We start from the raw sequence: 21,991 nt of genomic DNA, 5'->3' as shown, positions 1-21,991 counted from the left end.
TGGATGATTTCCTAAACTCAACAATAAACTTCTCTCTCAATGCTCAAGAAACAAGAATGCAGTTTTAACTAAAAATAATAGAAGGGGAAAGAAGAAAGAGAATTTTTTTTTTCTTTTTTTTGTGGGGTGAGGGGGAGAGGTGCATGTCCACATGTTTGTAGAGGGGAAGGCTCAAGACCATCTCCCATCAGGTTTTAAAGACCCTAGAGAGTTTGGATTTAAGATCCAAATCACAACCAAAAAAAAGCAAGCAATTCTTATCGCTACTATTTTAAAAAGTAAACCCAACCAAAAATGTGAATCCATCCCTCCAAAAAGTGTTTATTTTTTAAAAAATATACTAGAAAATGGCTCATCAAAAAGTAGCTACTTCAAAATATCTTAAAACTCATCATTTTTAACATGTGCATAATATATATAATAATGGTTGAAAACTTGACTTTTATTTAAGAGGTTATGGGTTCAAACCATTTAAATTTTTCTCTTTGTTATTTTTTAAATTTTTTATTTCTCCCTAGAATTGTAAATCTTTAAACTTCACATTCTACAAGTTTACTTTTTAGTCTTGAAGGCCCCTTCCAAGCTTTCAAAGACTAAACCTCTTCCAAAAAATTTAAAAATCCTTAATACAATAGCTTGTTACTTGTCATCAAAAATTCTAGGGAGAAATTAAAAACTTAAGAAAATAACCCAAAAAAAGTTTAAAGAGTTGGAATCCATACACTCTCCCATATGAGGCAAGCTTTCAACCATTACTAATTTATTCTATACACATGTTTAAAATAATGAGTTTAAAGGTATTTTGTAGCAATTACTTTTTAGTAAATAATTTTTTAATAATAATTTTCATGTAATCACTTTATCGACTATATTTGCAATTTTTGCTAGATTTACTTGTTCGGCTAGGTTTAGTTTTCTAAAAAGTAGTTATCAAGATGGGTTGCTTTTTCAATTGTGATTTGGATCATAGATCCCAACTCTTTGGGATTTTAAAGTTAGTGTTTTCAGTCGACTGCAGATGAGATATGACATTCGAACTTGGGGTTCTAGGCATAGAGCGGGAGGGTCATACGCAAATGGTATTGAGAGATTTTGATGAGAAACACAATTGATTAGATTTTCAACAATCTCTGCTCTCTGAACAGAAGAAGTCATCATTTGTATAAGTTGCTAAGTACTCACCCTGCATAAAATCATAGAAATGAGACTAAGTATAAAATTGTTAATGTTAAACTAACAAAAAGTAAACTTACATCGCCCGTTTGTTGCCCAAATAGATGTTCTAGGAGTAGTTTTGCATTGTAGCAAACTCTCCATCCATAGCTATGGCCATCACCCTACTCCAACACTCTACAACAAATAATAATTCTTATGTTGTCCAACATTTCGTGGTCTTGAACCACTACCTTGAAGCCCTTTACTAGCTTTTCTAAAGAATTGTTTTGGTAAAGGAAAACACAATTAGTGCTTTTCTTTCTCCCCCTCTCCCTCTCCCTCTCCCCCTCTCATGGAACTTACTACTTCACATTGTCATGGTATCCTTCAATTGAGTTAGCTAAAAAGCATCTCTGTGTGGGAATATCATAAACAATCAAGCTCCAATGAGATCTACAAGGTAAGGAGAACAATAAAGTTTGGCAATTTTTTTTAAAAAAAATATTTGAGATAATCTAATAGAAATATACCAAAAAGGCCTTACCTTTCATGGTATACCATAACCAGATGTTATACGAGATCCAAATTGCAATCTCGGTATCACGAGCACACATCCAGATACAATGTTCTCCCTTGGGACAAAACTATCGATAGGAGAGAATCTATAACGAAAACCTTCTCTTGAATATCAAAGAAAAGCTTTACAAAAATTAAGGTACAAAAGCAAATAAATAGTAAGATTTAGGCCATACACCTACGAGGAAAATATGTAAAATTTTCAGAGTTTCACAATACCTTAAGAATGTGGTCATTACACGATCATTGACCTCCTTTTGAAGATCTGAGAGGACTCAAATATCCTCCTCGCTAAAGCAGATGGCATTGAGCTACTCCTCATGTGGCCTTCTTAGAGGCAACACAACATCAAAAAATGAACCTAGCATCTAAAGCACCTCACAATTGTCCTCATGTATGCTAACATGCCTCTCTCTCTTTTCTATGTGGTCCCTCTCTCAGCCTCTGTCTTCCTAGCCTCCATCTCAGGAGCCTCCCTTTCTTCATGGGCAACCTTCTGAGCATTTAGCCTCATGTTGTGAGAATGCAAGGATGTGACATTAGTCACCTTCACCTCCTTGCTCTTTTTGAGGCCCTTCGTCTTCCTATCTGTAATGCCTTGTGGGACTAGCAACTTGTCATATTTGAACCTGAGTAACTTGAGGGATGTGAAGTCCCTGGGCATCACTGTCACCCTATGGGCATGAGCTACCAAAATGTAGGAGTCCTAAAAAAATTCTACCATAAAGTCCTCGGCAGCTTCATGCAGGCAATCCAATGCTAAGGCATACCAATGGAAGTCCAAGTTGTTTGTTTTGCATATATCTTTAACAATCCTAGTAAATGGCATCTTCACAATTGCAAGCTCATGGCAGTTCATGATTCTCCTATAGCTCTTTAAGGACTAAAGCATGCTACTAGTACCACTTACGACGAGCTCTAGTTTGCAAGGGGATCATCCTCTTCCTAGAACCAGATCCATGCTGCAAGCTTGGGCCAAGGGCTGATGTAGCATCCTACACATTGTGTCAAGAGGATGCTCCCTGTTGTGCAATGTGTGGGTCTCTGGATGATACTACCCTCACAGTTTGCTTTGTTCTAGCCACATCTACGAAAGACTACAAACATAGTATTATAACTCCTAATGAGGAAATGGTGAAAAACTAGAGAAATGGGATGAAAGAGACTAAACCCACATAATGTGAGAGGGAGGGGGGTCCCAAAATTAGGAGTCCCCCCCCCCCCTCGCATTATGCGGGGTGAGGGGGATTGCAGAAACATGAGAGGGAGGGAAAGGAGGTCCAAAAATTAAGAGGCCCATCCCTCGCATCGTGCGATCCCGCAAAATGCAAGGGGAGAGGGGGGTCCCAAAATTAGAAGCCCCCCTCCCCCTCGCATTGTGAGAGGCTAGAGGAAACCGCACAATGTGAGGGCGGGAGGCGCAACATTGGAAGGGCCCCGCCCTCACATTGTATAGCTCTTGGCCGCCGATGGAAGCTACACAATGTGAGGGCAAGGGTCACAACATAGGAGACCTTCCCCTCGCATTGTGTGGCTTCCGACGAGGTCGGGAGGACCGCACAATGTGAGGGCAAGGGATCACAAGATTGGGAGGACTCCCCCTCGTGTTATGCAGCTCCTAGGCGGGACAACACAATGCGAGGGGGTGGATTGAGATTTTTCCACACTCACACCCCCCCCCCACACACACACATTGGGCCGACACAATGCAAAGGAAGGGTGCTCTTTCAACTCGTTACGACCATATCGTGTTGTGTGAGATTCGCAGAGGGGGAGAGACTCACCACCATAGATGAGCACCGAGAGCTATGGACATTTGAGAGACTTGCAATGTGCAAAGTAAAAAATCAATCAACTATCAAATTTTGTGCTATATATAATGCTCACATGTGATGGCGTCACTAGATGCCATGTCAACAAGAATGTGTGCCCACACATGAGAATTAAAGGCACATGTCACGTGTTTGCCACCATGGTCCCTTTGCATATGAAGAAATTAGTGAGGTGCCACATGTCCACCACCGAGGCTCCTCGCACGTGATGCAATGAATGTGTATGTAGTCACCACAAGTGCAAAACTCGAGGCTATAAAGAGTCGAGCCATGAGCAAATTCACCCCCTATTTTTGTGCTCACTTCCTCTCTCTCTCTCTCTCTCTCTCTCTCTCTCTCTCTCTCTCTCTCTCTCTCTCTCTCTCTCTCTCTCTCTCTCTCTCATGTTGCTTGATTGAAGGTCCATTCTCGCTCTCTATCCAAAGGTACAACTTGTTGCACTCTCTTTTGGACTTCTATTGTTTTGGTATAGTAACTTGCACCCCCTCCCCTTTCCCTCCCCCAAGCATTGGAACTGCACAATGTGAGGAGGGGGGTTTCAAAATCTCGAGAGCCCCCCACCTTGTATTGTGCAGTCCCCCCTCCCAAAACAACCACCAAAGGCCTCCACAACGCGAGGGGAGGGCCTCCAGATTTTGAACCCCCCTTGCGTTGTTCGAGTCCCCCTTTGCCGATTGGTATTTCTCATATAGTTTTGTTTATACTACACATGTGTAGCATATGAAGGGGACTCCTGAGCCTACAGGGAGTAAAGACAGACCTAACACTATGGCAAAAGAGCCTGCTAGTATTGTGAAGGCACTCCTAGCACTCCAACACAAGAGCCTAGGAGGAGTTGATGCAGTCTTGAGGAGATACTTGTAGATTTCATTGGTCGAGTGGGACAAAAGCATCTGCTACTACAAGTATCCCAAGTGTTTTCTATCGCTACCTTTGGGGAGGAATGGATCAAGGCCTCACGAGTTTACCTCGAGGAACATGAGGCCACTTTTAGAGAGGTTTCCAATCGAGGGCCTACAGTATGTTCACATGAATGACGTCTTTACTAATATGCCCCAAAGAAAAAGGTTCTACAGGGCAGTGCTAAGGATTCCTAAGGACATGAAGAAGGCAAATCTACAGTGCCTTGCACACAATCAAAAGTGTCATCTCGTCAAGTACTTTCACGAGTTTGTATGCTTTATGCATGTGTTGCTAGGGAATGAAGGGAAAACAACAGCCTTGTGAAGCGGAGACAAAGGGAGTGCAAGAGGTTTCACAGCCAGTAGATGTGGCCAACGAGAGGGAGCAAAGTGCTCAACTCGATGTTGAAGCTTTGAGAAGGGAGAACATAGAGGTGGTGGGTTCTATTGTCGTTGAGTAAGAGGTTGAGGAGGATGTTGGTGAAGTTCCCACAGCTCTACTCCCCCCTCCTTACCTATTGGCAAAAGGAAACATATTCTCTTGTTTGATATCCAAACCCTTTTTAACATCAAGGAGAACTACTGCCTAGCCATTGTTACACAGAATCTAGAAACAAATTCTGATCTTATTGTACCAAATTGGGATAAGTATATGCTTGTGGATTCAAATGTCAAGGAAACGGAATACCTCTCCGTAGCAGAGACTTTGACTATAATATACCAGGATGCACTCCGATATGACTCATCCATTCTTTCAAAGGAAGAGTTTGAGGTAACTCAAAAAAAATTAAATGTTTATCACTTGGGAAATTCAAATAAGGACTTGACTCCTAAGTCCTTGCAAATTGGCCAATAATCCATTCAAATATGGAGTGAAAATTTTCTTGTTTCAGATAAAAGTTAGAATATTTGTTTCATAAATTGTGTTCATTTGGATACTATATTTGTTTCTATAAAATTGTCCTAAGACTCACTAGGTATGTTTGCTATTTTTCAACTTGTTGTGTATGAAGATGGTTTCATTGGTTGTACAAGTAGCAAACGGAAGGGAGATTTAGCCAAGGACTCTACCTTAGGCCATTATATCAAAGACCTCACCTTTCCAAAGTTCGTTGCATTCCACCACAAGTTCTCAAGGGATAATGTAGAGTTCCCTCTTTTTGCATTGAAAACCCTATCAAGATATATTGGATGGTATCCTATTAGGTGAAACATAGATAAGATAATGTTTTTGGAGAAATAGGAAACTATGAGAATTTTTTGTCAATGCCTTGGTTTTTAAAAACTAGGTGCCAAATACCGCTTAGTGTATGTATCATTCAGGCTGATGAGCGAAACCAACAATCCCAATATGCTTGTAGAATATGGAAAAATGCACATGCTTAGAAGTAGATTAATTCTAAAAATTGATCAACAGTCTTCAAATGAACTAGAGCAACAATTACAAGAAGAAACTGGGCCATCTTCAAAGAGGCCACAAGTAGAGAAGTGAGCTTTATTATAGTATACTCAAGAATAGTGGTTTTCCTAAAAAAGAGAATTGTATATTTGTTATGTAAAATGTTTCTCCCAAAAATAGATAATTGATAAGTGTTTCTCTTTGTCCAAATTTCTACAAACACATCAAGTATTTATGAGGAACTATTGGTCAAGGGTATCCAACCTTTTCCTTGCATTTGTCTCATTTGTCGCCACATAGTATGTTTGATTGATGCATCAAAATTCTCCCATGAATTTTTTTCTTCTTTAGCTGTCCAAATGTTGCATTGTTTTGTTGGTTTCATATGTTCTTAGTGTTTCTTTTCTATTAGCTCTATGGACAAGCTTTCTATATGTCCATTGGTGTAATTTTTCTAAATTGTTGGCTTTCCCTAATCCTCAACCATGTCTTGTATAGTTGAAATAGCCGATATGCACTTGATAATGGATTTTCTCCATATCTTGAGTTGACCACACTAATAAATTGCCATATTCCTTGGCAAACCAAGTGGTGTGGTTATACATAATATGCTATCAAATCATAAGAAAGGATGCCAAATTAGTGCTTCATGCACATACGATTAAGCAATTATACTTTATCATATATTATGAAGATAACGTACAATGTAGTGGGTAATGTGTTGATCTGTCTATATACTAACCATTGACTTTTTAAATTTATCCAATGCTATTTCAAAAGTATGATAGTCATCTGAGTTCCATACTTGCATGTCACAAAACTTTTGTATCTAAAGACTTCCAAGCGTTAACCTTGCATGATCGTGCTTCACCGCTATCAACAAACATGATATACAATTGCATTGTGGATGCACTTCCACCTGTTGAATTGAATTCTTTGAGTGGAATGTTTTACTTAACTAGGATTATCTAAGGGTGATAGAGAGGAAAACCTCCATGCTTTCACACCCCTAACAACGAGTTTTTGTGGCATATCTCGACAAATCTTTGACCTTTTCTTATCCCTTTCCATCTTCACATTTTCACCATACAAACCAATGTCTAATAATGCCTCCTCAAGTACTACAATTGCCTTGGCCTACGTAGACCTAGGTTATTTACAAGAAAAGTAATTTCTCAATGATTTTGCATAGACCATACAATCTGTAGATATGGACTCGAGACAAGAAAATATCTAAAATTGCTCTCAAACTTGGATCTTTGAGATGCCTATTGGGTGTCTTTTTTCAATTTTTTTTGTCAAGTTCCTTTGCAACATGCATGCAATATATGCATGGACTCTTCGAACTGGCCCCTTTTGAGATATTGTACATATACTTTAGGGTCTTCAAATGACCTGCTAGATGCTACTCTACTTTTTTGAATCTTCCAAATCCTTTCTACATCCAAGATTCTCATATTCCTTTGCTCATTAATGATTTGTTATATTTCTTGTGAAAAATCCAATGCAAGGTTTGAAATTTCTTAAACATAACTTGAAATATACACTTATTATAAGCATGTGACACAACAATATTGAGAGAATATATTATTCTCAAATTGGACACTAAACCATTTTGGATTGTGCTTTGAAATTGTTGGATTGAGTGCTCTATATTCATCAAGGTGATATTAACACATTCTAGCTTTTTATTCTTCACAATCTAACACTCATCGAACTTAATTACAAATTTCAGGAGACCATCACATTCATCTGAAGTCACCTCAAATAATTGAACAAAGGATGACTATAGAACCTCCAAGTTGTAAAATATATTGTTGTACTTGTGCCTCCCTTGGTGCCAAATGATACGTATCTTCAATATGAAATGGAGCTCCCAAGAGTTGTAGAACTTGATTATTTAATTGTTTTCGCATTCTTTTGAGTGATGTTGAGTTTAGCAATATCGATCCTTGCAGCTTAGATTCCTTCATCTTCCTATAAAGAGATTTATAAATAGTTGTGTATCCCCTGCCAGATAAACATGCCTCATCCAACAAAGTTTGCATATCACTTGAGCTAAGTTAACTCTCTCTCAGGAAAATCTCAATCTCCCGTTTTACAAGATTTTAGTACTTTGGATCCTTCAAGATTGCTTTGATAGCTTCCTTGTTTAGAGACATTTTAAAGTGTTCAATTGATGTCTCTATGCTTGAAGTTTTTTCATTGGGTTATAAGATATCCATATATTCACAATAAAAATTGTTCAGTTATTATATTTATTTTACAAATACTTTATGAGATGAAGAAAAAATAACAAAGAGCTTATTTATTTCACTACATGTATTCTTTTATTAATATCATCGCTTTATAGCTTCATGTCTTGGATATTTCGAAGTTTCCTACATCATTTATGAACCCCCAATATTGTCTCTTTAAGCCTCAATTAATCTCTCTGTTTCTCCAACTCTAAAATAGTCTCATTATTCTATAGTAATTTGTGCTTACATTGCTCTAATGTTTACCTCACAGAGACATTCTCCTTCTCTAACAAATCTCCTTTCAACTTATGTACATTACTAATGGCATCCAAATGTTAAGTGTATCCTAAGCAGCCATTATAACCATTTCCAACGAAACTTACTAAGGATGTAATATCCTTGAACGGAGGCACGGAGTTATGCAAATGATCTCTTGGATACAATTTCCCATCAATCCATAGATCTATATTCCTCTTTGCTTGCAATCTACAAAGTTCTTTGGATATAGAAGGACATGAGACAAGGTTTGTTTTCGTACTTAATGGCTCATACTCATGATCAAGCTCGACATGGAGATAATATACCTCTTGTATCTCTTTGATGATGATTTGGACACCATTGTCTCCCTTTGTGATGTTGATTCCACCCCAACTATCTCCATTCGTGGTGTTGATTCTCCCCCAACCATCCCTATGGATTCCACCCCATCCATCTCTATTTGTGATGTTGATTCCGCTTCATCCATCCTTGTTTGTGATCTTTGTGAATTTGCTTTCAAAAAAATGAGGAAGAATACATGAAAATCTTCCAAATGTAATGTGATGGACACAACTCAAGGCTTCACATCATCTTTTGGCTCGTCTTTTGATAAAAAGAGACTATGTCATTAATTCCAATCGATTCAGATACGAGCTGTCAACTTTTGAGCATTGGACATTTAATTCTAAAAATTGATCTCTAAACTCTTAATTAAGGCTAATTGACAACTTAAAGGCTATGAGCTAATTTGTGTATTTTGAAAGAAAATCTTGAAATTTTTAAACTTTGTCATTTTTTAATTCAAATTATTACAAGACCCAAACTTAGAGTCCAAATCTCCCCTGATGTATCATAATAAAAACTAATAGCCAACATTAGACCAATATATTAAAAAAATAAAGATAATTAATAAAGAGAACTCAATCAAAATATGACCAAAAATAAGATGTATGTATATGCATATTCAATTTAGAAAAACTATAATTCAAGGTCTCATATATCCAAAACATGCCTGTAAAAATCTTAATTAAATTATAAACCCAATCACAAGCTAATATATAAGACAAATAAAGATAAGTAAAGGCAAGAGATTGATATTTAAAAATGAAAACGCATTACCATATTCATTGTACGAAAAATCAAAAGTCAACCTCACAACCACAAACACATAAATATTCTAAGGCTTAACGATAGCATCTTTTCCATACCACAAATGGTGGCCTTATTGTTCATTCAAGGTACATGGATACCACCCTTTCCCATGGGATTAGATGTGTTATTGGCCAATTGCACCCCTCTTTGCATTAGTCAAAGATTGAGACTAGCAAATATAGATACATTTCCCAAGATAGTGTACATATCAAGTATGCCAACTAGAACCAGAGACAAAGGAGCACTACATTTGGAATCCAATATTAGATTATGTTGCATGAGTTTTTGCCATACGACCAAATTCAAGCTTCACAATTGAAAGGGCCTCTATGGCTTCTTAGCTTATGACCAACCCTTTTTCTCATAAGCCATTCGACTAGAAAGATTACACCAAGTTGCTATGGGAGAAAGTTCATTACAACTTAAAGGCCATTGTGTAAAGAAGATTACATGATTCTTGATCAAACATTACACTATATGGCATAAATTTTACGCCATCTACACATTCTTCCTAACATATAGGATATCCTCATCCTAGCAACAACAAAACCAATGGGGGTGGGAGCACAAGTACTCCCTTCGCTTCACTATGCTAGTTATGATGTTTATGGACGCCATGAGCTCTAGTCTAGGCAATCCCTCAATGAAAAAAAGAGGTGGGGCTACACTTGCCCTCTCATGATAAGCACAACCCAATCTAGTCCATGAAAACTCCCACTCATAACCTCTCTCTCTCTCTCTCTCTCTCTCTCTCTCTCTCTCTCTCTCTCTCTCTCTACATAAAAACAAGAGATGGAGAGCATAAGATATCAAGCTAGTGGTTACACTAGCAAAAAAGGCAAGAAAGGAAATCACAATTTTAGCATTGGTGCATTGTGTAGTTAGTGGTTGCATTAGCAAATGCATTGTAAGGGCAACTTCCACCCAATATTATACAAGGTGGTTGGGTAATATACAAAAGCCATTTGTGTTTGGCCTATTGGTTAGTAGGCAATGTCATATTGATCTTAGCTTGCTCCCTATCGAGTGGCTTCTTTCCTTGCACCTCTTGATGTAGCCAACATGGGCCATGCATGGCCACTCTCTTGGTTATGGCCCATCATTGGCTCACTCTTCCATGACTAGCAAACAAAACCAAATGCCAAGAAGAATGGAGTTGCTCCCTCTATTCCACAATGTTAGCTATCCTATTCATAGATACCATGACACAATGTTATCTATCCTATTCATAGATACCATGGCCTCTAGTTTAGGAAATTCATTGATGGAAGGGAAAAAGAGGTGGGGCTGCCCTTGCTCTCCCACAAAGAGCACACCCCGATATAGTATATGAAACCGCAAAAAGCTTACCATCTCAAATCCCCATGAGGCTTGCCTCTTAGTCCTCAATGAGATACAAAGCTGCACACCAAGTTCCATGATCGTGCCACTCACTCCTCAACTACGTCGTGATGCTAAGTACATTGAAGGAGAGAAGAGGAGAGGACATGGAGAAGATGTTCTCACACTCAAACTCACTACCTCACCCTCTCATACTCAATGTCTCTCACACTCCACAAACAAAAGAGATGGGAGTACCAAATAGCAAGAAGCTAATGGTTGCATTACCAAGTGGCAAGAAAGGTATACACAATCTAGTGTATTATATAATTAGTGGATACGAGGGTGGTTTCCACCAGGTATTGTACTAATGGTGGTTAGTATGAACTGGCCATGTGTGGCCAGCCCTAGGTCATCTTCGCTTGCTCTCTTGATGAGTGGCTCCTTCTATCACCTCTTGATGAAGCCTACAAGGGCCATTTGTGGCTGGCCTATTGGTTATGGCTTCCACCTGTGTGATTGGCTCGTTCCGTTGCGTCCCTTGATTTAGCTTCCATATTCACTGTTAATGTGCAGGACATCCTTGTCCCGACAACAAAATCAGATGCCACAAGAACGGAGGCGTTCCCTGCGCTTTGTCATGCTAGCTATACCATTCATGGATCCGGTAAGCTCTAGCCTAGGCAATCCCTCGATGGGAGGAAGGCAGAGGTGGGGCTACGCTTTCACAACAAGCACACCCCGATGTAGGCCATGCAACCACACGAAGCTTACTCCCTCAAAGTCCCACTTGCCTCTTGGACCTCAACGCGATGCCAAGCTCCATACATGCGTCATCCCGCTCCTCAATCGCAAAACCTCACTTGTATGGCAGGTCTCACCTGCAATGACATCGCTGCTGCTGCCCACGCTCCAGGTCGCACACCTGCCTTTGGTCTTGTATGCCTTTGTGCTGGCACTGATATGTTTGTATGTGTAGCCGCATCGCCTCTTTGAAGAGGCAGAGGTCCCTTGCAGCTTTTGCCACTGAGCTTCATTGAACCATAGTGCCTGAGGTCAACAGGGTATCTTTCGAACTGCAATAAATATTGATTGTTCCCTCCTACAAGTGCCTTGTGCGTTGTACTACAAGCTGTAGGTTGGTATCATCCACTGGCTCTAGCACTGGTTCATTGGTAGAAGGTCACAAGGTCGGGCTGATGGTACTCAAACTCCACCTGGAAAGTAGTCTGTGTATCTTGAAATCACTAGGCAGCTTCAAGGTGTAGTTCACAAGGTCGGGCTGATGGTACTCAAACTCCACCTGGAAAGTAGTGTGTTTATCTTGAAATCACTAGGCCGCTTCAAGGTGTAGTTCACAAGGTGGTTGCAACCACCTGGGAGGGTTCCAATCTCTTAGAAAACTACTTGCTGCATCTGTCCACCACACTGTAAATAGCACCAGTTTCGAACTTGTAACGAGATCCAGTTTTCACTCTATATACAGTGCATGTCAGGCCAGTCATCCATCCAGAATGCCCAACTGACAATGTTGCGTCAAGGCGCCTGATGTAAATGCTCACAAGCCCAGCAGGCACTTTGATGCATCTTTAATGTGCACTTCCCAAAAAGGCCTGCCACTCATAATCTTGTTCATTCCTAGGTTCATTTATCAATGTTTCACATGTAGAATAGATATTTACAAGAGTCAACAATGCTCCAATGTTTTCAGGTTCCAACTCTAGAACCTGTTCAGCCACAAGTTTTGCCGGAGTCACATTTCCATGCACCCTGCAAGCATTTAACAGAGTTGTCCAGACTAGACTGGTTGGTTGAAATGGGATTCTCTCAAGGAACTCAACTGCCTCCTCCAAGTGTCCCAATCTGCACAAAAGGTCGACCATGCAGGCACAGTGCTCAGATGATGGTGTAATTCCATGGTCATATCGCATAGAGTTGAAGATCTGGCAACCTTCGTGCAAGAGTCCAGAGTTGCTGCATGCTTTAAATATGCCAAGAAAGGCAACATTGTCCAATTTCACGCCTTCATCTAGCAGCTGATCAAAAATCCAAAGGACCTGGCTGCTATTCCCATGTTGTGCAAGGGCCACAATCAATTTGGTCCATGAACCTAAATCTTTCTCAGACATTTTTACACAAACGTTTTGTGCATCTTCTAAACTGCCACATTTAGCATACATGTCTACAAGGTGGCCTTCCACAATCAGGTGAGAGTTAAGACCGCTCTCCACAAACTGCGAATGGATTTTCTGACCCGCCTCTAGTGCTGCCAGACTCGAACATGCCCTTAAAATAGAGACATATGTTTCCTCCTTTGCGTCCACTCCTTCCTGGATCAACTCGCTAAAAATATTTAATGCCTCTTTATAGTTCTCATGTTCAATATAGTTTGTGATCATTACAGTCCATGAAACCCAGTCTCTTCTTGGCAATACATCAAATACTTGACGGGCTCCTTCAAGGCATCCGCATTTAGCGTACATGTTGACCAGGCTATTTAGTACCAAGGCATTGTTCTTCATTGCACTTTTGAGAATAAGAGAGTGAATATATTTACCTCGACTCAGGTCTGCTGAGGATTGGCATGCCTTCAAAATTCCAAGAAATGAAACCTCATCAAGATTGATATTTTTGCTTTGCATCTCCCAAAACACTCGGAAAGCCTCAGCTGAAAGTCCATGTTCTGCATATCCAGTGATCATTGCATTCCAGCTGACCAAATCTTGCTCCGACATAGAATTGAACACATCAGATGCTGCTGATATATTCCCACATTTAAAGTACATGTCCATGAGTGCATTTTGTATTACAAGGACAGAATCAAAGCTGTTATTTATCAGTAAAGCATGCAAACGTTTACCTTCTTGCAAGTTCTCCAAGCTGCCGCATCCTTTAAGAACACTGGAAAAAGTAACATCGTTTGGAATGATTCCTTCACATAGCATTTGAAGCAGGAATTTTAAAGCCTTGTCACCAAGCCCATGCTGGGTGTGACCCACAATTATTGCATTCCAAGGAACAACCTCTCTTTTGTCCAGCCTGTCAAACAACCTGCAAGCATCTTCCATAGATCCACATTTAGCATACATGTCTAGAAGTGAGTTGCCTATGAACAAGTCAGACTCCAGCCCATTCCTAACTATACAAGCATGAAGCCACTTGCCTTGAAGTAGGGAACTCTGATTGGCACAAGCCTTCAGAACATTAGTGAAGGTTACTGCATTTGCACGTACTCCTTGCTCAGCCATTTCTAGATATGCTTTAAACGCTACATCATCCTCGGTTTGCTGAGTATGGCCTGAAATAATGATATTCCAAGAAACAGTATCCTGATTAGCCATCCTGTCAAGAACTCTTCTAGCATCCATCATGCACCCACACTTTGTATACATGTCAATAAGAGTGTTTCCAAGTGTAACTTCAAACTTAGCCATACTTTTTAAAATGCTAATGTGAATTATCCTACCAGCCTCTAGTTCTTCCAAAAGAATGCATGCCTTAAGAGTTCCTATAAGTGCAGTAGTATTAGGTTTCATACCTTCATCTAGCATACTTCGATAATAGCTTAAGGCCTTATCACACAAACCTACCTGTGAATAACCTAAAATCATGGTAGACCATGAGATTACATCTCGCTTGAACATGTTGATGAAAACTTGCTCTGCTTCATTTATATTGCCACATTTAGTGTACATGTCCATTAAAGTGTTTCCCACGATAACATTCAACTCCAGGCCACTATTTTGAAGCTCACTGTGTATTTCTTTTCCCCGTTTTATTGTTTTCAAGGCAGCACAGGCACTGAGAATACCCACCATGGTAAACTCATCTGGCTGCAAGCCTTCATGTTTCATTTGCCAGAAAAGTTGGAAAGCCTCCTCTGGCTGCCCAGCCTTGGAATGTCCAACAATCATCATTGTCCAAGTAACCACATTTCTATCATTAATGTGGTGAAAAACTTGTTCGGCTTCTTGCATACTACCACACTTTGCATACATGTCAAGCAAGCTGTTGCCTAAACGTGTACTGACATTCAATCCTCTTTCCACAATATGAGCATGAATTCGCCGACCCTCCTCGAGGTCATTCCTGTTAACACATCCCAGCAAAAGAGACAAATACAAGTTCAAAGAAACCAAAACACTTGCATGGACTAAGCAATTATCTGTTTGCAATGCCTCTCGTCTCTCTTCACAAGAGGGCTGTAGAAGAGCACAAGGACACAGAATTTCCTGAGACTGATCTATGATATCTCCACTGAAAGAAGACACAAAGATGGTTGTGCCAGCCTTGATGCCAGATCCTGTGAAGATCACAAACCTGTGTAACAGTGCTATTGAATCAAGCTAAGCACTGGCAAATAAAACAACTAAACCATAGAATAATAATTTTAATGTTTTTCAAAGAATGACTAGATGACTGCTTTGGTACAGATACTTGATTCTGATAAGCTATAAAAGCCAGTGAGGAATGCACTGCACACTACACGATGCAATGTCTTTAAATTGATTATCGATTATGAGCAGATATCAATATGGTCCTACCCTGGCAGCTGACAGACTCGATTGCTCGCAGGATAAGCTGAAGTTGCACGCGATACTCCATTAATGCTGTTGAATAGAACCCTCATCGTTGTCAGACCTCATACTTTTCCTCGTGCTCGATTAGCCTGTGCATTCTTCTGGCCCGAATACTTCTATTAGCCCGTTGGGAGAATCCTAAAGACTTTTTTCCTATCCAATGTAAAAAAGGAAGAGGCTTAGGTTTTAGTTTTTCGGGGGTATGGACCTTCACCCACCATTGAGCCTATAATAAATGACAACTGGCCCATCTGTAGACTGATGCATATCATAAAGTAGCTTATGCAACCAAGCTACCTCACATGCAGCCATTGCTGCACCCCTGTACTCAGCCTCTGTGCTCGACAAGGCAACTGTAGGCTGTTTCTTGCTGCTCCAAGTGACTGTAGCACTCCCAAAAGAGAATACATATCCACTGGTAGATCGTCTATCAGAAATACTACCAGCCCAATCAGCATCAGTGTATCCATGCAACTGTATCTGAACCCCAGTCTCATAAAATAGTCCATACTGCAATGTGGACTTCACATACCTAAGTATGCGTCTAGCCGCATCCAAATGTGGTTTCCTTGGAGCCTGCATAAACTGACTTACCAATCCAACAGCATAGCTCAAATCTGGCCTGGTAATAGTCATATAAATCAAACTTCCTACTATGCGTCTGTACATAGTAGGGTCTTCTAGAAGCTCACCTGCATCTGTGCTCAGCTTCACATTTTGCTCCAAAGGAACTGAAATAGGCTTACAGCCTGTCATCCCATATTTGGACAGCATGTCCAATCCATACTGCCTCTGCAAGAGCTGTATCCCACTTGGTGATCTAATCACCTCAATGCCCAAGAAATAACGCAGCTCTCCCAAATCCTTCATCTCAAACTTCTGCTTCAATAGCATTTTCACATGAAGGATATCTTCATCACTGTCACCTGTCATAATCAAATCATCAACATAAATGACAAGCAGCATAATACCTTTCTCTGTTTTTCTCACATAAAGTGAGAAATCTGCCTTGGAAATCTGAAAGCCAATAGTGACAAGATACTGTCCTATCTTGTCAGACCATGCTCTAGGTGCTTGCTTCAAGCCATACAAGGCTTTCTTCAACCTGCAAACAAACTCAGGATGAACAGCATGCACATAACCTGGTGGCTGCTCCATATAGACCTCTTCTTGCAAATCACCATGCAAGAAGGCATTCTTTACATCCATCTGATGTAAAGACCATCCCTTTGATGCAGCCATAGCAATGACTGCTCTTACGGTTGCCATCCTTGCAACCGGACTAAATGTTTCTTCATAGTCAATGCCATATGTTTGTGTATACCCCTTGACTACTAATCTTGCCTTGTATCTGTTCACAGAACCATCAGCATTGTGCTTCACCTTATAAACCCACTTACAGCCAATTGCATTCTTACCTTTAGGCAAAGGTACTAACTCCCATGTAGCATTTGCTTCCAAGGCATCCATTTCTTCATCCATGGCTTTCTCCCATTTTTCTTTTCCCATGGCTTGCTCAAAAGATGTGGGTTCTGGTTCCTGTATCACTTTGACCATATATGCATAGTGAATGGCTGTAAATCCATCATATTTCAGCCTATCCACAGGATACCTAGCTCTTGTAGACCTGCGCAAAGTAGGTTCACTCCCAGGTGCTCTCAAAACATCCCTGGTCTTCCTTACTCCAGGTGTAACAATAGAAGGAATACCCAACTCATCATCAATGCTCTGTTCTGAGCCACTGGATTCACCATCCACATAAGAGTGACCTGCATTCACATCAAACATGGGCTGATCAACCTTCTCTTTTCCTTTTCGTGATACCTGCATACCACTATCTGCATTGCTTTGAGAAGATTCTCCTGATCTCAATCTGCCTGTCCATGGCGAAGAATGTGAACCACTGCTAGAGGACGCTCCAGGTCCACTAATATTTTGTGACTGCTGCTGTGAATTCTGTGTAGCATTACCATTTTGTGCATCTTCATCATCAATCACATTTACTGGTTTATACCAGCTACTCATCTCATCAAAAACAACATCTCTGCTCACTGTAAACTTACGAGTAGAAGGGTTATAGCATCTATACCCTTTTTGCTGCAGAGAGTAACCAATAAAGATGCACTTCTCAGCTTTTGGATCCAACTTGGATCTCAGCTCATCTGGCACATGTACATAGGCAATGTAACCAAAAATTTTCAAATGAGAAATATCTGGTTTCCTACCAGTATACCTCTCCTCTGGAGTCATTCCATGTATTGCTGCAGTGGGAGTCCTGTTCATTATGTAGACTGCTGTAGCAACTGCTTCAGCCCAATAAAAATCTGGCAAGTCTTTTTCATTGAGCATGGCACGAGATACCTCTCCAATATGCCTGTTTTTCCTTTCTGCAATTCCATTTTGTTGTGGGGTATAACTGCATGAATATTGCTGCTTTATGCCATGCTCCTGCAAGAACTTTGCAAACTCATTTGAGAGGTACTCTCCCCCTCCATCTGACCTTAGGCATTTTATCTGCAAGCCTGTTTCTTTTTCAACCATAGCTTTAAGAGTTTTGAAATGCCCAAAAACTTCACTTTTCTTTTTCATAAAATACACCCAAACTTTTCTGCTATAGTCATCAATAAAACTGACAAAATAATGACAGCCTCCAAGAGATGCAGCTTTAGTTGTCCACACATCAGAGTGAATTAATTCCAATGGCTTCTCACTCTCTTGAACATGTCTAGGAAATGGTTTCCTTGCCTGTTTTCCAAACTGACAGGCTTCACATACCTTATGCATTTCTGCAACCTTGAATTTTGGCAATCCTGCAACAATATTTTGGGCCTGCATTGATTTAAGTCGCTGTACATTAACATGACCAATGCGTTTATGCCAGATATCAATATCTGCAACTACACCGGTCCCATGTGCAAACATTGCTGCACTCAATTCAGACATGTCTGCATCCAATGTAAACATTCTGCCCTTCTTCTTTCCTTTTGCTATCAAGCGACCTTTATTTTTCATATCCTCAACAAAGCATCCATGAGGATTAAATCTGACCTGCAAGCCCTGTTCAACCATTTGACCAACTGAAACCAGATTCTTGGTAATATTCGGGACATGAAATACATCGGACAGGTATTTCTTTTTCCCACCCTGCATAGACAAGGGAATTTTTCCAATCTGCACAATAGGATGTGCAGTATCATCACCAGTCTCCACAAATCCTGGTTTTTCCATTTTCCTTGCATCCTCCATCCATTCTGCATGACCTGTCATGTGGTTTGATGCACCTGAGTCAACATACCATACATCATTGCTTTCTTCTGCACTTGTCATAGAATTGTTCATGTGCTGCACCATGAACAAATGCTCATTTCTGTCATCACCCTGTCTACTAGAAGATGCATAATTCCCTTGTTGCAGTTTTCCATTCATGATGTCATTCTGCTTTTTATAGCAGTCTTTAGCCATATGACCCATTTTACCACAGTAGTAGCATTCAACATTACTGTTTGCATTTTGGCCTCTTTGCCATCCACCACGACCTCTTTGGCTCCCCCTGCCTCTAGAGTTACCACGTCCTCCTCCATAGGACTGGTTTTCTTGAGTTGGCTGCATATTCTGATTTCTGCCACGGCCTCCAAATCGGCCTCCTCTACCTCTGCCTCTACCTCTTCCAGCATTTGAGTAGAAGACAGCTTCTTTTGAAGTTCCTCCTGAAGAAGATGCACCACCATTTCTCTGTTCCTCAGAAATTAGAAGAGCAATCAACTCCTCAAAATCAGGAAATCTTTCACGAACTGAAATGGATGTCCGAAACTGTGCATAATCCTTTCCTAGACCATTCAAGGTCACGGAAACTAAATCATCATCTTCCACTGGCGACCCAATGGAAGCAAGTGCATCTGCAATCTTCTTCACCTTCATGTGGTAGTCGTTGATGCTCATACTTTCTCTTTGCACATTATGCAACTCTTGCTTGAGCTGCATTTTCCTGGCTTGCGTATTTGTGCTATACATTTTTGACAAAGTATCCCATGCCTCCTTTGGCGTACTTGCATCCTGAATATGCACAATCATAGAGTCTGAAATACTGATAGACAGCCAATACATAACTTTCCTGGCTCTCTCATGCCATGTTTTAAATGCCTGCATTTGTTGTTGATTGGGAACATCAGGAAGAACTGGTTCTTCTTCATTTCCTGCAACAAATTCCCAATATCCTTTTCCCATAAGGAAATTCGTCATTCTAAACTTCCATGCCTGGAAGTTGTTCTTGTCAAGCTTTTCAGTGACAATCTGTGAAAGAGAATCAGACGCCATTACAGAATACTGCAAGAAATTCTGTCACTGCAAAAAACACAGCTTCACCCTCACAAGGGCAAATCTGCAAAACTGGCGAAAGTGGTATTTGACCACACAGTCACTTCCTAGTGACGATTTTGCATAAACAGGAACCAAGGATGATTCTGAAACTCCCAATGTCTCTGCGCACAAGCATACGATGCAATTTCTACAGTAACTTTTCACCGACCTGTAGAACAGTGGTCGCACAGCATGAAACTGAGCCTTTTCTTGAGTGCGTGCAGAAAACTTCCGTCTGCAAAACAGGCCCCGAAATGGCCTCAAATCAAAAAAACAAGGTCGCCGAGGGCTAAAGCCCTTGCACAATGGGGGAAGACACACAAGGGTGGAGGCTGAAAACAGTTTTCCTCTTCTTAGTTGTGTAAGCCAAAAGAACTCAAGTACAAAGAAATAGAAGAACCCTATATATGGGTCTCAAACCAAACTCAACTAACTAAGGTGGCATACTAACTGAGCCACGAACTAGAGTAGATAAGGATAGCTATCATGTAGCTATTATTCATGGGCGGTGTACCAACCGCGTCTGCAACTGACAAGTCGGTGACATAAATATACAACGGTCACCCTGGCGTATCACGAGTGGAGCTCGATATCTCAACAAACCTATGGGTATAGGGGCTCATCTTCTAACATGTCCTTAATCTTCTTTCTTGTATCCTAATTCTTTCATAATGTTTTTTCAAACTCTATCTTTTCTAACACAGGTTCTTCTTATAGTTAGGTTGCAATTTATGTGGGTATAAGGGCTCATCCTTCTAACATGTCCACCTATCTTCATCTTCTTTCTTGTATCTTAACTCCTTCATAATGTTTTCTATCTTTGAACTCACATCCACCTTCCATCCTTATCCTTTTACATAGTATTCTTCTCCTTGACCTCCTTCGGGTTGGCATTCTTTTGGGTAGGGGTAGTACTCTTTTCCTTCAAGGTAGTAGTCATTGTAGAAATAATCTCCTTTTAGGTGATAGTTGATGGAGTAGACTTCAAGGTAGTAGTATTCTCCTTCTTTTGGGGGGTATCCATTGTAGAGGTATTTATCCTTGGGGTAGTAAGCATTGGCTCCTAGTTACTAGTATTCATCTTCTTCTTGTTGAAGATGAGGTGTTCCAAGATTAGGGTTGAGCTCATTCTCTCCCTTGTCTTCTTCTTCTTCATCATCTAACAAGAAGCCATCTTCTTCTATTATCCATTTCTTCTTTTCTTGCATTTCCTTTGGCTTCTCTTGGCTAGCTTCAATCTATTCTTCAACTCTTGGACTCTTTTGGTCCTCAACTACTTCAAATACGGTTTAGCTCACTTTTTGGCTTCTTCAAATCTAGAGGTCATCTCCCAATCCCACCTTAGCATAAATTCTCCTTACAACTCTATGTCAAGGTCTAAAGACATCTTCACTTGCCATAACCTAGCTCTTTCTTGCACCATGATCAACTAGTAGTCAACCTTCTCCAAGTCTTCATCCAACTCTTCAGCTTTCTCTTCCAAGTTGCGCAACACATATGTTCCTTTCCGAGTCTTCTCCAACTCCTTGATCATTTTCCATGCTTGCTTCACCTATTTGAGCTACAACTTCTTCTTCTTGTAGTGGTCTTGAGCCATTGACATAACTTGTCCTCCTCTTCAAAAGAAGCATCCTTTCATAGCTTTAGATCCCTCCATGTTGTCATTTGGATGATATTTCATGCGTCCCTATCACAGCACAACTCCCTCTCAACTTTATTGGCACATTAGGTTCTCTTTTAATTTTCAGCATGTATCACGCCCTGGGGGAATGTTGCAATGTGGGGTGTTATGTCGTGTTGTGTCACGTCAAGGTCATCGCATTGCATTGCACATCATGTCATGGTAGGATCTTTTGTGTATCTATGAGCCTACTCCCCTCTCGAGCTAGTATGCTCCATGCTAGAGTTGCTCTAATACCAAGTGCTATATGAGAGAGAGAGATTTATTTAACGTTATAGGCTTAGTGTACAAGGATAATATGCATGCCATGATTGGCTTTATGTGAATAGAAATCACTATTAAATGTATTTGTCTTTGCAAAACTTTGAGAAATGGTCATAAGGATTCTTTGGAGATAATTTAAGCTTGACCCTATTATGTAGATCTTCCACTTGCTATATATTAGTGCGTGCTATGTCCCCATGTATTGCATTTTCGTGCATTCACCATCGTATCAGTCTAAGTTGCCAAAGTTTTCAAAGTTTGAATTATGTTCCCTAT

The 21,991-nt window shown here is 40.3% G+C and overlaps 1 protein-coding gene across 1 annotated transcript; it reads right to left on the bottom strand.

The window, feature by feature from the left end:
• Positions 1-11,089: 11,089 nt before the first annotated feature.
• LOC148022203 (pentatricopeptide repeat-containing protein At2g33680-like) lies at positions 11,090-15,635 on the bottom strand. The gene is made up of 3 exons (XM_087696814.1): positions 15,379-15,635; positions 13,695-15,154; positions 11,090-13,592 (listed from the first exon to the last, which is right to left on the bottom strand). The coding sequence occupies exons 1-3, from the start codon at positions 15,462-15,464 to the stop codon at positions 12,424-12,426; spliced, it is 2,715 nt and encodes a 904-aa protein (XP_087552940.1). The 5' UTR covers positions 15,465-15,635; the 3' UTR covers positions 11,090-12,423.
• Between the last annotated feature and the right edge of the window lie 6,356 nt (positions 15,636-21,991).

Source organism: Lygodium microphyllum, chromosome 17, assembly GCF_053477565.2.
Source record: "Lygodium microphyllum isolate KBCC chromosome 17, Lygodium_microphyllum_v1.1.10, whole genome shotgun sequence".
Classification (NCBI taxonomy): Eukaryota; Viridiplantae; Streptophyta; class Polypodiopsida; order Schizaeales; family Lygodiaceae; genus Lygodium; species Lygodium microphyllum.
Note: the sequence above shows the minus strand (reverse complement) of the source record. Positions and strands in the feature narration are given on the sequence as shown.